Source organism: Corapipo altera, unplaced genomic scaffold (assembly GCF_003945725.1).
Source record: "Corapipo altera isolate COAL_440 unplaced genomic scaffold, ASM394572v1 0, whole genome shotgun sequence".
Lineage (NCBI taxonomy): Eukaryota > Metazoa > Chordata > Aves > Passeriformes > Pipridae > Corapipo > Corapipo altera.
This window is the reverse complement of record NW_020884872.1, coordinates 39,877,188-39,893,209: the sequence shown is the minus strand read 5'-3', so window position 1 is coordinate 39,893,209 and position 16,022 is coordinate 39,877,188. Positions and strand designations below refer to the sequence as shown.

At 34.1% G+C, this 16,022-nt stretch overlaps 1 protein-coding gene across 15 annotated transcripts in view; it reads right to left on the bottom strand.

Moving 5' to 3' along the window:
- Positions 1 to 16,022, bottom strand: part of DOCK9 (dedicator of cytokinesis 9) — a 112,934-nt gene that overhangs the window by 42,467 nt on the left and 54,445 nt on the right. For all 15 annotated transcript variants that reach the window (XM_027644848.1, XM_027644905.1, XM_027644881.1 and 12 more), the window contains exons 10-27: positions 12,343 to 12,417; positions 12,108 to 12,248; positions 11,572 to 11,772; positions 11,306 to 11,428; positions 8,822 to 8,904; positions 8,258 to 8,380; positions 6,433 to 6,512; positions 6,160 to 6,347; positions 5,972 to 6,037; positions 5,288 to 5,380; positions 4,922 to 5,045; positions 4,413 to 4,534; positions 2,961 to 3,047; positions 2,212 to 2,301; positions 1,760 to 1,875; positions 1,570 to 1,639; positions 1,305 to 1,430; positions 1,104 to 1,175 (exon numbers count right to left, since the gene is read on the bottom strand). In XM_027644848.1, the coding sequence (XP_027500649.1) occupies positions 1,104 to 1,175; positions 1,305 to 1,430; positions 1,570 to 1,639; positions 1,760 to 1,875; positions 2,212 to 2,301; positions 2,961 to 3,047; positions 4,413 to 4,534; positions 4,922 to 5,045; positions 5,288 to 5,380; positions 5,972 to 6,037; positions 6,160 to 6,347; positions 6,433 to 6,512; positions 8,258 to 8,380; positions 8,822 to 8,904; positions 11,306 to 11,428; positions 11,572 to 11,772; positions 12,108 to 12,248; positions 12,343 to 12,417 (1,980 nt within the window). The remainder of the gene's footprint in view (positions 1 to 1,103; positions 1,176 to 1,304; positions 1,431 to 1,569; positions 1,640 to 1,759; positions 1,876 to 2,211; positions 2,302 to 2,960; positions 3,048 to 4,412; positions 4,535 to 4,921; positions 5,046 to 5,287; positions 5,381 to 5,971; positions 6,038 to 6,159; positions 6,348 to 6,432; positions 6,513 to 8,257; positions 8,381 to 8,821; positions 8,905 to 11,305; positions 11,429 to 11,571; positions 11,773 to 12,107; positions 12,249 to 12,342; positions 12,418 to 16,022) is intronic.

Sequence of the window (16,022 nt, the reverse complement as noted above, 5' to 3'; positions counted from 1 at the left end):
TAGCTCAGTCTTTGTTGGACAGTAATTAAATATTTTCCAGAAATACTACAAAATTCTTGCTACAGAAATAATCTTGCCAAATATAGAAATGCATCTTTTTATCATATCTCATAAGCAGGAAATATCTGAACATGTTGCATTGATTACTTTACCTAATAAGACAGAAAAGAAGCTAGCAAAATATTTAACAGGCTTGTAAATCAAGAAGCAATGTTCAGGAGTGAGACTACTTGCAAACTAGAGATAAGTTCTGCAGATTTCTTTTTCACATTACAGAGAAGATGACAATCAGGTTAGTTGAATTGGGACTCAAACTCTACCGATCACACCACAGAGTTTTAAGTGTACTACTATAAAGCTTTTTTCCTGATCATTGTCCGATTGTTTTTTCCCCAGTGTACTTTACACTTCCAGCTATGTTCTAAATACACAGCAAAAATAGTGATAATGATTTCACAGCAACCTGATATGTTACTCAGCTGGGACTATTTTGTATACTTGAAACTTTCAAGACTTGTTTCAATACAGAAGTAAGAAAACCAAAAGTTGTCACCTACGCACAAAACACTGTTTATAGGCTAAGTTTGTAGAAAAAATGCATTTCTAAAATTTTAGCATTCTCCTTCCAGCTTAGAAGATAACACTAAATTAAATATTGATATTTCTTACTGTATATAGAAGACTGTAAACTTCATGACTCACTGTTCTCTGTGTCATTTTATATCTCAGCTAATGTACTGCTCAGGAAGAAGTCCACATTTTTTGGGGTAGTGCTTACATCAAAGCCCACAGTGTTAACTGTAAGAATTAATAATTTCTGCTAGAGAGTCTGATGATTTACACAGACTGTTCTATTGTATGGATTTTAAGAGGTTTCTATTCTTTTATAGTAATGCTGAATATAGCCCTGAAGTTTTTTCTATCTAATGTTTCAACTGACTTCTCCAGCTATTTTCCTCTTTCTCTCCCTTTCTTACAAATGAAGTTACTATTTAGAAATCAAAACCACATGTTTCTTCTAACATGCAATAAAAGTATGTGACTGGAGAAGAGACAATAAAAATTCTCTTTAGAATAACATTTTTTTGCATAAGTTGACATACCTTCACTTTAGAGTTTTCTATCAAATGTTGAGCCATTGATTTTATCAGAACTTCAAAGAAAAACCATGAATACTGCAGAGAAAAGAAAACATTCTGTGAAATTGCCACAAGGGTTCAACGACTATTTCAATACAATTAGTTCCTATTCTTCAGTTATGACCAGATAAGAAAAAAAGGTAAGAAGTATAGTTCAATATTTACCTTAAGTAGCTTATTGCTTGTAAGAAAGTCAGCAGATGGCTTTAAAATTGTTGTCATGGACTTTGTTAATTCTTCATGTACTGTCTTATATTCAGAAGCAACATAGGGTTCAGCTTTATAAGCATACTTAGGGAGGAAAAACAGAATGTAATATGAAATTATGACTTAATATGAGAAAATTGAAATTAAATATATGCAACTGAAATTAAATATACTCCTTCTTAGGGAAATAAAAAAAGGAAACATTCAATTTAATTTTGCCTACCTTGACATAAGATCTCAGGTAGCTATCTAAGCCTTCTTCATGACACTGAGCAACAATATGGATAATAACCCTAAACAGAAGTCAAAACCAAGTAAGCCTATAAAGAAAACTATGACTGCAACAGCAAAAATGCTACTCAGTTATAGATTTATGTGATAACCCAGTCATCACTTAACTTAAAATTCTTTACCTTGTCACATTGACTGCCACTTCCTCTTGAGTTGCTCTAGTGAGAACTCTAAACAACTGGTTGAGAACAGTTGGCAGGAAAGCTATCATCACATGGCCTTCCATAGCATGAAGGCTCTAAAAGAAAGTAGTAATACTGTCACTCTCTTGACTAAAAGGCATTTAAATCATAAATTCTGAAACAATAAAATTTATTGCAAGTCTTTTTTCAAAAATACACACTGCTTGCACACTACCAGAAATACTGCACAGAAAGCAACTGAGATTATTTTCCAATATAAATATTCAGCAAATGTTTTCTACATTAAGGTAAATTAGGGAAAAAAATCAGGTTTTATTTTCAGCATTTTAGAAGTACCTACTTGTACTTTTCTGTTGAAATGTACATTAGGTAATGTTTAAAGGAAAAGTATAAATAAATAAAATAATCTGTTATTCACTGCCATTTTATACCTTAAGATACTTTACAAGATCAGTTCCTAGTGCACGAGCTCCAGATTCTGTTTTCTGACAGTACTGAAAAAAGTTATGCAAGTGCTGGTCCTGTCAAAGACAAAAAGAACAACAAATTAAATAATTAAACATTACTATCCATAATCTGAAACACAACACATTAAAAATATTTATATGTAGCAATCCATATCTTTGTCCATCGATTCAATTTTCAAAAATTACTGAAGTGTGAAGACTTATTTAGTCTATATGTAACATTGATAATTTTTTAATATTTTTATTTAATATTTTGATATTTTTTAAGCCATATATAAAATTTCCAGTGTTTCTTGAATACCCATTATACAAAATGCCACTTATATATGCTTCCAACTGATGTACAGAAAACAGCATACTTAATTATCCCAACTGATCGTAATATGTTTTTCATGAGCAGGTATAACAGGACTCATTGCATTGCAGACATGTCAGTAAATAGCTTTCAGAAAACTGTGACCTCTTATCTGGAAAATTCAAATTGGAATGGAGGGTGGTAGACAAAAGGCTCATATTTTGAATAGATTCCATTTAAGATCTTCTGTTTTTTCACAGCTGATGTAAAAGAAAGATACCATGAGAAATGTCCAAGAGACAAAAAAGTAAGAGATGAACACACTGAGTTCAAGAATCTTCCCAAATATTGTAAATACATACAATAAACATACATTATTCCTAAAACTTTCTCTAATTTATTTTGTTTTATAACTCACCTGTGTATACACAGTTGACACCAGATGAGTGGATATTTTTAACAGTTGTTTGCCTCCATCTACCCATTTAATTTCAGGACCAGAATGCTGCATGCACATATGAAGAGGAAAAGTAAAATAATACAGCAGTATATTAAAGTAAAACAATTGGTTCATAGTATAATTCACAACACTTTTTTTAGAAAGAAAAAAAACAGTTTGAAGAAATGTGTGCAATGAATAAAGTCATAAAAAAAGGAAAATTATGCAGGCAATATTACCAAAAGCATTTATGAGCTTAAAATGTTTTTTCAAGGTCCCACAGGAATTTCCCCAATGGCTAACAGAATTGATTCTCTGTACAGCATAGAGTTCATGTTTCCCCTACAACTGCAAAGAAACTTCTGACTAGAGAGAATTATGTACTAGTTCTCTGAGAAAAATAACACAAGAATTTCCACAGATACTCACACAGTTTAAAGCTTAACATATGTCACTGACAGGTAGCAGCCAGTGCTTCCTTCCCATCCCATTTCCAAAGAACTGAGAATGGGAATGCTCACCCTGACAACCACTTAGGGAGAGATTTTACTGCTAGATCTACAATTAGTCATATTGGTCCTAACATTCTACCCATGGGCATGAGCAGAGACGAACAGCAGAGGCATAAAGAATACACCTACAATGTGAAAAGATGAAAGATGTGAAGGAGACGATGGTTGGAAAGCTTACAGCAGAGTTCAAAAAAGAACAGGTGGTAGAACAGGAGGAGAGCAGCACCTCTTGCTGTTGATTTTAGGTCTCTTCCTCCATAATCAGTCAATTTTGTCTCTGCATTTCAATCTCTTTGTCAAATCCCCTAACACATTTTCATTTTGTATCCTCCTTGGTATAATTTTTATGACTTACAATTATGCAAGCTTTCTGCTTTGAAAAATACAACCATAAATTTTACCAGTGAAGCATAAAGATCACAAAAATCGAGATGTGAGAATAAGACTTTTTCAGGAATAAAGGACTTACTGAAAGGAGACAGCATGAAATGCTAAAAAAAATTTAGTAAAGGACTTCAGATTATTTGCATACCTTCATAAACTCAAATAGTTTTATATGTTTAAAAAATTACTGTAACTTCTAGTTAATAATTACTACAGAAAACGAAACTTAAGCATTTCTTAAGTACATCGGCTAAATAATAACAAATATAAATATGTAACAACTTAACTTCCTGACTTTTACAAGAATGTGAATCAATCTGCCCTAATACTTCTTTTTTTGGTCTCCCATTTCTCTTTGAGTTTGTTTCCTCTTAGTCAGACATCTAACTTTTGCAAAGCATTCCATTCCAACTATAAAAGAAAATAAATTCTACTAGAAAATTACTTAAATCTTATCATCAGACTGGGGAACTACAATCAAAGCTCCTCTCCACATTGTTTTTTTCCAAGATTAGAGCAATTTCATATAGCATACCTTTCCAACACCCACTTCTTGATAACTAAGATAGCCTGATGGAAGATTTGCTGACACGGCGATGTGTTGCTCATTGGTGACCACTCTTCCATCTTTTATCAGAGGAAGCCAAGAATACCCAACTACGGAAGATGAAAGGCAAGTAATTTTAAATACCTGATGAAACTTAACATAAACCCTTACAAAAGTCTTACTGAATAATTTTGATATGTAATTCAGAAACAAGAAAATATTGCTGTAAAGGCCACACAATTTGAACTCAAACAATTAGAAATTATTAAAAATGCAGATAAATTGTCACTGAGTTTCAAGAACACCATACATTTGATGAACATTCTGAACCAACATTTGAAACATTTAAATTAGAAGAAATATTTTATGTAGTCTTTCAGTCAGTATAATGTAAGTAGGAAGCATTACATGGATCACAAAAGTCACAGGTTAACAGATAAGAACACTTCAAAAAATTTCCCCAGTAGTTACTGAAAGTAAAGCATTAGTGTACAAACCTTGTGTTTCAACAACATCTTTCTTCTTTGTACTCCCTTTGCTTGAATTATCACAGCTGACATGGTAGAAGGTGAACAGCAAGTGGTGCTTTTCATGTAACTGAGTGGGTAATTCTATTTTAATCTGAAAGGCAAAGAAGTCTCTGTAGAAGTTTTCAGCTAGAGCATTGATGGTTGTAGTTCCAGATTATATATTATCTGAAGCAAGATCAAGAATCACACATACAAAACTCCAAAAAAATTACTTACAGTGAAAAGGGGAATCTGATTTAACTGAGAACTTTGCAATCCTCTAATACTTTCCTGTGTTTTTGAAACTTACCTAGTACGTAACCCAGTAAAAGTTAGCTCAGAAGGGTAGCTTACCTCATCATAAAACTCTGGATTTTGGTGGTGATGCAGAACAGCAGCAAATGCACTTCTAGTAAATACTGGTCCACCAGGCCTACCATAGATACACTTAGAAGAAAGGGAAAAAGAACAGAAAACCCTGTGATCCTTTTTTTTCACTCTCAGCTTAGAATGTTTCACCCAGAATTTGAAATATATTAACTTGTGTTAACAATGACAGGGATCTGTGCAAAGGAAACAGTCTGATCAGGGATCAGACTACATGATCTGTAGTCTGCCTGCTGTGCAGTAGAGCTGACTCTGTCATTTCACCTCAAGATATCTACACATTTCTCTAATTTTTTACTCCAGACACCTTTTATACACTCTGATGGCTCATAAATAAACATGGAGCTTGGCTCTCCAGTTGATCTAAAGATTTGCTGTTTCAACTTACTGTGGAGTACACATAAACCACCCTTGTTTGCAACAAGTTTATTCCTGGAATTTTTGTTGATATAAAGAAATTAAGTGATCTGAGGGTTCTTTAGTAATCCTTTATATCAAAAACAAGCAAGCCATCCAGAAGTTACCCTTATGCCAAATGCAAAAGGACAGAAGCCACCATCCCAAACTAGATGAATTAATCCTGTACTATTGTGTTACTTAGCTACCTGTTCACTATTTTCTTTTATCTGTTGAAAAAATCAAAAGACTAACCTTTAAAGGCAAAGAATCCTCTTCATCAGAATCCTTGAACTCAATGCACACCGCAATATTTCTAGCCTAAAGCAGTATTTAAAAACATAAACCCAAACAATTAATCATAAGGATAATCACAGAAATAAATTTGTTGTAAACAATCTTAACCAAACCTGAGAAAGAAGGTAGAGTTTTCCTGTACTCACCTTTGCAAAAGACTTTTGACTGTCATATTTCAAGTGCTTTGGATAAACATAAAGATGATTGTTGTAGATGGTGAAAGGCTGAGTGTATTTTGGTATACAGGGAACAAACTCCTCTATTTCAAATGTTGTTAGTGTCTTGGTGCTGCTTTCAAACTGCTTCATGGGAATGTATGATGAGTTAACATAATCTGAAATTACATTAAAAAAAATCGAATAAAAAAACGAAGAGGAAAAAGCCTGAATGACCATCTAACAGTGTTTGTTAATACTTACTTGGAAAATCTGGTGACACATTATCAATTGTAACATCCAGATTTCCTAAAATAACAGGAAGTTTGGCCATCTTTTCAGGTCTATAGGAAGGAAAAAAAAAAAAACAAACACCTCAAAGTCAGGCTAAATGTAAATCAGATACCAGCAAAAAAAGATCATAGGAAACAGAGGCAAAAGTAATATCCTGAAACAGGACTATGAGAGGAAAGGTGTTTTGAGGGTGGATGACTGATCGGTCTTTTTTGCTTAGATTCACAGTTTTCTTTTCCTTTAAATTCTCAGGAAAATATAAAAGGCTTTATGTGGAAAAGTGTGGAAAAAGTCACAAAAAAGAATGACTTCTTTCTTTAAATCAAAATGAAAAACTTCGACAAATATAGGTTTTGTTTGCCATGTAATAACTTACTATCATTTGCAGAAAAGAGGGGATCTATAAGTAAGTTTTTTAAACCTCAATGGCCAGTGATAAGCACTCATGGTAGTAGGGTAAACCTGGGGAGGGAAGAGAAATCAGCAAGTTCCTACCTCTTCCTTTTTCTAGACTACAAACTCACGCTGCAAAACTAACCAACGCTGAAATTTCTTATATGTTATCATGTAACTAATTCAGAAATATGATTTGAAGTACAAGTATTTTCCAATGTAAAACTATGGAGAACCCTTTATTAGTAAAGATAGTTAGTAGTATGATTTTTTAAATTATTGCACAGCAAGTGGGTGCAAAATTTTCCCAAAATGCAATCCCATGCTGTGAAGCAAACAACTTCAGGTTGGCGTCTGGATTCAATTCCAACATCTATGCCTTAGACATTATAACCTATTTTTTACTATAATTCCTGTGAAATACTGTATGTGATTCCATAAACAGGATGCTGAAATAACAAAAAGTATTTTCTTAATTCACAAAGTAAAATGACGTGGCAGGCTCATTTACTATTAGTTTCAATTCCAGTAATACTGTTTATGGCAAGGAGTATCAGTACACAGTCATTTCAATGCTACATAAACTTGAATGAAATTCTAAGACACTTGCTAAAAGTGACTTAAAATACCTCTTACAAACCTCATCTCCTCATCAGATTTGTTAAGCAAGAATAAAATAAAGAAACTACAGCCCAAGCCTTTTGCGCTTAGTGATCGTTCAAATCAATACCACTCCAGCTAACTCTATCATAACAGAAGTGGAAACATCTTTGCAAAGCAGCAAAGATTGCTCTATTATTTTACATCCTATTTAATAAGGGGATTAGCAACTTTATGAATATGATCACCTGTCGGTGATACATTCTTGCACACAAAGTGATGAAGTCTTTAAGAATACTTTGTAAAAAAAAATAACCTACGTTCTGTTATTTAGCCATCCTGAGACATCCACTCCCAAGGAACACGGACTAGCTACTGGCTTGAATCCCTTTTCCTGAGAGTTAGCATTCTCTGTCCAAGGTCAGTGAACAGATGATTTATGCTCATATTTGCTTTCCTTTGAGAACCAGAAGAGCATATTGTGTGAGTATAACTCCTAGCATAGAGCTACTTCAGGTTATGATGCTGATTGCATGTTACACGTGGCATAACACTTCAGTCCTGCTTGGAGCCGCCAAACACTGCAAAGGAAGGATCTGTAGCCTGTATGAAGGTCTTGATTATATTTATACAGCTTCCATATTTGAAATTAAAGACATACAAATACATATATCCAAAACATTAGATGCTCCAGTTCAAGAACATAACGAAATATGGGGGGGGCTTAGGGTGAGGAATGGGGAGTATTCAGGTGTTTGTTTGGTTTGGTTTTGTTTTTCAAAGTGGGAAAAATCAGACTTACTTTCTGAAATCTGCTAATGATTTCAGCATGTCTTCATTTGAGAGTTTATTACTATCTTGTCTGAAGAGAGGAGAAAATCTTGCATTTTTGTCCAGAGTTCCTGAGGCATCTTTAAACAGCGTCCTGAAAGTAAAAGTCTTGCTTTCAGCTGAGTTTATGAAAGTGCTGAAACTCACTTCAGGAAATTTCTTTATTAGAAATCAGAGCATACTGCACCATCCTCCATATTACACATTTAATACTCTTGTAGGTGAGTTTTAACGTACAAAGAGCTCAGTCTAACAAATAAGTGTGAACCATTTCATTCTGAGTAGCTTAAAAAAATATTGTCAATAGAAAACACTTGGCAATATTTAATGGTTTGAAGAATAATGTAATGAATGTTTATAACTTTTTTTCCTACTACAGAGCTGAAGTGTAAATTTGTCAGAAAGCTTTGGTTAATTGAAAGCAAAAGTATCAACAATTTAAATAGCACATTAAGTTTAACAAGAAGGGAGATGCAGAAAATAATGTTAGAGAAAACTCAAGAAAAAAACCCTGATTGACAAGATTTGTCCTTACCTAGCTGCCCAGGCAAAAGGCATTCTGTATTGACCTAATCTCTGGCATGCCTGCTTAGCGTTCTTCAAAACTTTCTGTGCAACCTGTAAGGGACACGAGAAATGCCATGCTTGAAAAGCTAAATTTTTTGCACCACTAGTACACAAGAAAAAAACATATGTTGACACTGACATGAATTAGAAAATCTTCTTTAGAAGATTAATCATAAGTATGTGAGTGAAAGACAATTGAAAATGCCTCTTAATGATTCATTTCAGGTTAAGCACAGCCTGTTCATTTCACAGCATTTCACAGGTGAAAACACAGACATATCTACACCCTCGATAATAAATATTTAATTAAGTGAGAAAAAAATTATTATATACAAAACGTATATGGAAAGCTAGAGAAAAAAATCAACTGTTTCTTCAGACAAAACTCAAATTCCAGGAAAAAAACCCATTTCAACTCCCATTTGCTCCCCATTCACCACTCACCCTATGTATCAGAATACATTCCCGCAGACTAAATACTAAGATACTCTGCAATACTTGTATTACAAATACACACAGAACATGGAGAGGAGTTTTATGAAGATCACATGTACACTCCTATGCACATGGACAATCCTATGTAGTGACATAACAATATTGTTTTCATTAAAAGTTCAAATTTTTGGTTTTGTTAACTTTTGAAATAACAAAAAATTCCATTATATACAGCCAACATGTACAACAATCAGAGCTAGAAATGCACTGGTATGAGATGTTCAACACTGAGCTGAACCACTTGATCTAAGCAGAAGTTTCTGACAGAGTAGTGGGCTTCTCTTTTCCAGAAATCAGCTTCTCCTATGTGTCTACACAGAGCAAAATTATTTGTCAGAGACAAAACAACCTACAGAGTAAAACTGCCTGAATATTATGTCTGATCTATGCTGCTGACATTATAAAGAGCTGATTCTATTACTGTGTTTGAGCCAACTCTCCATTACCCTTTCCTGTAAAAAGAGGGAAATGGCACTTGGAAGCATAAAACTTTGGTAAATAATCATCATGAAATCAATGTTTAAGGGGAGAACAAGCGACTCCTTGGCTATAGAATTTGCTACTTCTGTTTTCCCTTTTTCTTGTCCAGAGTAGTAATTCTGCAGGGAATGGGAACTTGCTCATTGCACTGATACAAATGGAGGTCTATATAACTACTACTGTTCTGTTGTGTTAATACACTGTAATCCCTATGAACAAGAACTGAAAGAAATTTCAAACTAAGTGTTCAGTTGTATAAAATGATAAGCAATTGAATACCAGAAATGTACAACATAAGTTAATATAACCAAGAGTGTTCCTACTGGCTATTCCTGCAGCACAGGGCATCACAAGTCTAGCCTGTAGCATCAAATGTGGGAACACCTGGGCTTGCTCAACCTTCCTATGTGGCTCAAGCCCAAGGCCACCGAAATCAGCTACTCAGTTCAGGTTTGTTTTAACTTCAGTAACAGTCAGCATACACTTCAAAACCAGACTCCTAAAATATAAAGCTGCTGTTTTCCAACAATAGCTGAAAAAAAATCTCAAGCATTCCTGGAAAAGCAAATCAGTAGGTTGATCTATATTAAGACCAAGTGAAAAATACAGGGTCTTTTACATGTAGCTTGGCCAGCAGTAAATCCGTAGGAAAGAGCACTGTTCCTCTGCAGACACTGAAAGTTAACCATTCCTCCTTCCCTTTCACTAGCTGAAAACAGGAAGAATGTCAACAGTAGCTGACTGCTTACAAAAACACTTTTCTCTAATATCCTGGCCCAGCTATTTAAGCGTAACTGTAAATCAACAAAATCAAACCTCTATTTCTTCAGTGACAAACAAGAAGTAGCAACTAACAAAACTTTTTGTAGATAGATTTGAGAGAACATTAAAATCTTTTGTCATCTGAGACTCCTGAAAACTTAAGATGGTTCAGTGGTTTATTTCTAAAAGTGATTTCGACTTCTCTCAAACCTGCAAAGCATTTTATACACAAACCCAAAAGCTTAATGATCTCAGTAGTTCTGAAGGAAAAAACCATCAAGAGTGCAGATAAAGTTCCAGTAAACTATGGTCACCAGAAAGCGAGACAAAGGAAAAGTCAATGATGATATAGTACATAAGATGCATTAACTAAGAGAGACATGCAGTTAATTTATTATCAATATTTCACTGTTCAAAATTTTTCAACTAAACTTTCACGCTGAAGTTCAATACACTTTTGTCAAACCAGTTTAAAGACATTATAAAAATCATAGATTGTCACAATTAGATAAAGTGAAATAAATGTTTCAAATAAAATGTTAGACTTTATCTATAATGTAATAATAGTTACTAGTAATAACTGAATTTGATTTACTAAATTGTAGTTATCTCAATTTACTAGAAAACAACTAAGGCTTTGATTGATATTTACTAATTCAAAATCAACCTGCTTTGCCTCAGTATTTTGTTCATGCCACAGAAGAAAATAACATACCTTTGAAGAATCTGAACTTTTCATATATGGTTCAGCACAATGCGTAACACTTCCTTGTAATACCTTTTCTATTCTAGCCACAAGGAAAATGTCAGTATGAGGACATGTGACTGAGAATATTCCCTAGAAATGAAACAAGAAATAAATATAAAAGGAAAATGCAGGCAACATTTTACAACACATAATAGAAAGTCATCCAAGTCATATAGGAAAACTCTTTTCTTGTATCCAAAATCCTACTAATTCTTTAGGTTACTAGTTCTTACCTGCTTTGGATATTGTAACACAGTTTCATGAATGTCTTGAATTCTGTGTAAGCTATCACCACTGCCATTCATCATTTGTTGAGATACACTGGGTATCATGTGCCTTACTGAGGGGTGGTTCAAATCAACATGGAAATCTGCTGAAATCTTCCTGTTGTTTTTAATATCAAATAGTGACAATGTGACAAAGAAAGGTTCAACCTAGACATTAAAAAAAAAGAATGAAGTGTCATTGCTGGTATCCATATCACTGTAAAAATGTGTACAAAAGAAAGATGAGTAACATTTTCATAAACACAGTCATCACTCTAGATATTACTGACAAGATGTAAAAGACAGCAAAAGAAAAATTTCTCTCTCTATTGCGCAGCAAAAATATTAGCAAAGTTACTTTTTGTAGGATTTAGGTTTTCATTTTGATTTAAAAGAGTAGAAAAAAATCTCCATAATACAAACTTCTCAATCACAGCAAGGAATCCCTGCCATTAAGACATTCATTAACATATTAACAGAAAGTAATTAGAATAATTATTTACATTTGTTGTTGGTCCTTCTTCATTTTCTGCAACGCAGCTTTGCAAATTAAAAGATAAATCGTTACACCTCACAAGAATCTTTTTTCCAAATTTCTCTTCAAATGGTTTCACTTCTGGTTCAATACTAGAAAAGTCTAGTTTCTTCAAAAAGAGAAAAGAAAAATTACAGTAAGTTGGTTTTCATCTCAAAATGATCAACATAAAAAACCTGCTGCTTCCTTTTAAGAAGTCTAACCTGTGCATCTGGATCCAAGGCAAAAAGTTTAACTCTGCTTTCACTTTTCAGTTTGATTTCTGCTTCTCTGGTACTCTGTTCAAAATAAGAAAAAAAGTCTTAGTATTGCACTATTAAATAAAAGTGGAATTCAGTGTCATCCCTTTTCTGTGATGTTCAAAGCTTTACACATTTTTAATTCACGCATTTGTTTCTCCATTACTGAGCTTTGTAATTCTTTAGTTTACATTGCTCCACCATGTCTAAGTAAAAAGTGAGAGCCTCTCCTCTAAAGGCTTTCTTCCAGGCCTAGAAATCTAAAAACTTACATCAGCAACATGTAACCTTCCAAGCTCATGGGCAGTATACTCCAGCGTAATTTATATAGCACTTTGCCTCCTTAAACAACGACTTTCACAACATCATTTAATTTAAATGAAAAAATAAATTATGACTGTAGGTTAAAGCTCAGAGCTATCCTGAGAACATAAGATTGCTCAGGAAACAACAGATCATCTAAATTAAGAAACACCATCATAGCTCCCTTTCTTTTTTCTTTGTTGCTTTTTTTTTTTTTTTTGCTTCTCTTGAGCTCTATTGCCAAAGAAGTGGTTTTCCTGTGGGTGGCTGGAAAAACCTCCAAAACTTCCAAAGGGTAAACCCCTCACACTTAGAAGTTACTTTGCGGAGTTCACTGTACACTGATCCTGCCTGGGATTTGTGGATAGCCATCTATTCACAGTAAAACAAAAGTGAAGTGCTACAAAATAGAATGTGAAAACTGACCGTATACACAGGTTACCTTTTTTGTAAAAAGGTATTATTTAAAGAGTATTCTATGATTTTTAAAGTCACAGGACATGACAAATGAACATATGCATGTGCCAAAATTATCCATGCAGGAGAGTTGCCATTCCCAAAGTAGCAGCTGGCTAAACAGGGATACAAAGTATTACATTACAGACAGGTGTGTCTCTCTTTGGATTAAGCTGTATGGGTTAAAAGAAGTTACAAACTCAAAATTCTCATCACTGACCATCAGCTGCAAGTTTTCTACTGTCTACATCTGCTTTGCTGGAGTTTGAAGCAACTTCTCCTATGTCTCAAGAAAAAGAAAAAAAAAAACAAACCAAAACAAAAGAACATAATCTAAGAGTTCAAAATCCTATTTTTAGGTTGATAACAGAAATTTAAAAAATAATCTGGTTTAAAGGATGAACTATAGAAAAAAACTTCTGAGGTGCTATTTTGAGTAAAAATGCTGTAATGGTTTTCATTTAATTTACTTTGTTATCTTTAGCACACACAGGAGAAAAAATAAGAGTTGCTGTGAAAGAGACGACCCAAATACTCGATACCAGCAGAGTACTGCCAGAGTTTGCTTGTTCAACAGCAAAGTCTGGTATGACTGAGAAATACAGGGACGTGAAGAAGTTTAAAGATGGCAAAAAGTTGTGTGCATGTGTTGCAAAGGCAATAATCAGTGGCAAGAACTGAGGATGAACATGACCTAGTCATAAGAGCAAGATAGAAACTGTTTCGGCTAAAGCATCTTGAATAGTTTTAGAGGCTTTGGTGTTTTGTGCACTAAAGACAAGATGAATATACGCATTTTTGACTGACAGATCAGGGGCAGTGTTCAGAAGTCAAGAACAGAAAATGCATGTAGTCATTGACCCTCTCTATAGCATAACAGTGACTCTAATTTAATTTCCTCATCCGTAAAACAGAATATTTTCCCACCTCAGTGAATTCTGGGGACCCGTAATGGCTAAGGAGGTACTTGGGCACACTTATCACAACAGTCACATAGTTATTTTAGAGGGTTAATTCGTTTTATTTTAAGATTAAAAAACAAAACAAAACCAAACAACTCCAAAAACAACCGAACAAAAAACACGAACAAACACCCACTACAAAATCCCTACATTCACTCTTGGTACTCACGTTATAGATAAAAGGAATGTGAAGTAGGCAGGAAAGACAGACAGAATCAGATATATGTGTGCACATCTGTGCACTGAAGTGCAAAATACCATCTTATTTAATTTCTATCATAAACTAGCAGCTGTTGATAGAAAAATCAAGGCTTGGAGATGTACTCACAAGTTAAACCCTTCCTGGGAAGACTGTTTTTTTCCCCTATTTTCAGGTGCTCTACAGTCCCCCCCTGAAGGAATTTCTCTGTCCTCATAAGGATATGAGGTCAGCTATTGTGAAATTCTCCTCCTAGAACCAACAAAAATAATAGAGCAACTAGAAACTCTTCTAAGAGAAGGCCCAATGCCTTGTAAGGCTTCCACTGGGGAAAAAAGAACTAAATCCAAACAACAGCTGAAAAGACAGTGCAAGAATGAATAGAGGACAAAAAAAATCCTCAAAACAAATAGTATTTATATAAAGCAATTGAGTTAAGGCACAAACACCATACCAATGCATACAGGCAGATGTTTCTGTGTTCTTCTCCTCAGGAAAAAAAGAAGGCTAGGACAATACATTACCGTCCATTATTTTAAAAGGTAGTGTTTAGTACAGATAAACTAGAATGGGAAAACAAAAAAACTTATTTTGAAGGAAATAGAAATTTAAATGGGTTATAACTATGGAATAACAAAAAAAAAAGCCAGTGCTTAAAGAGGTGATAAAAATAATACACTAGAAAAATACCGAGCTTAAAGAGCTACACGTTTCCGATCCAAAGGTTATGGAAACAGGAAGCAGCAACTGTAGTACTAAAGCCACATGCAGGTGCTGCAGCCCTGAATTAAAGTCCCTTCTGTAAGGAATATGGAACCTAAACATTACAATAACTATGACTATAAAGAAAGAATAATCTTCTGTACAAAAAAAAGCATCTAATTTTATATTTGTTTCTGAAATAAATTTTCATAGCCTCATGTAAGTGTGATGTTTGATGCTTACAGCTCTTCCAAGGAAACCTTGATTGTATGTACCACAATCCCAATTCATTTCCAAATACAGAGGCATCTGGAGCTAGATTATCACATAATAGCTTTTTGTGTATATGTGCTAAATTGATTACAAAGCAGTATCAGAAAGAATTAAGTCAGCCAACCAATTTGGGTGCAAAAAGCTTGTTAACATATTCTGACTGGATCTTTTGATATTAGCTACCCTAATAGATAGAATCTGGTTTGCTTGTTTTCAGTTCATAAGCTTTGCTTCCTTCAGGAGTAGTTATTAGGTCAGATAGATCCTCAAAAAAGGAGAGAGCATTCCAGAGCATGGTCAAGCAGAAAAGTTTCAAGACTCCAGGCTGCACCACACAGAAGAAAAAGGAAGTCACAGGAAAAAGTTTGGATTCTGCAACTTCAATAGAAAAGATCATCAATTCCAGTACTTGGGTGATTTAACAAAAATTTCTCCTTTACAGAACTCACAAAACTTATTGCAACATGCAAGTCCCTGATTTAACTGAAACAAAGTCTGCAAATGGGCTGAGGAAGTTACTTTTATTTTCTACTTCTTCCTATTTTATTTTATTCTAATTTCCACCACAGTTCTGTAAGAACAAAATTGAAAAGCAAAAAACCATGGAGCTACAGAAATGATCCATGAACCTCCCAGGTCATTATAAATACAAACATCTTAAAATACATTCACTTCATCACTTCTATGAAGCTGTTCTGGATTTTTTAAATATAAAAATAAAACTTGATTTCAGTATAACTAGATTTCTA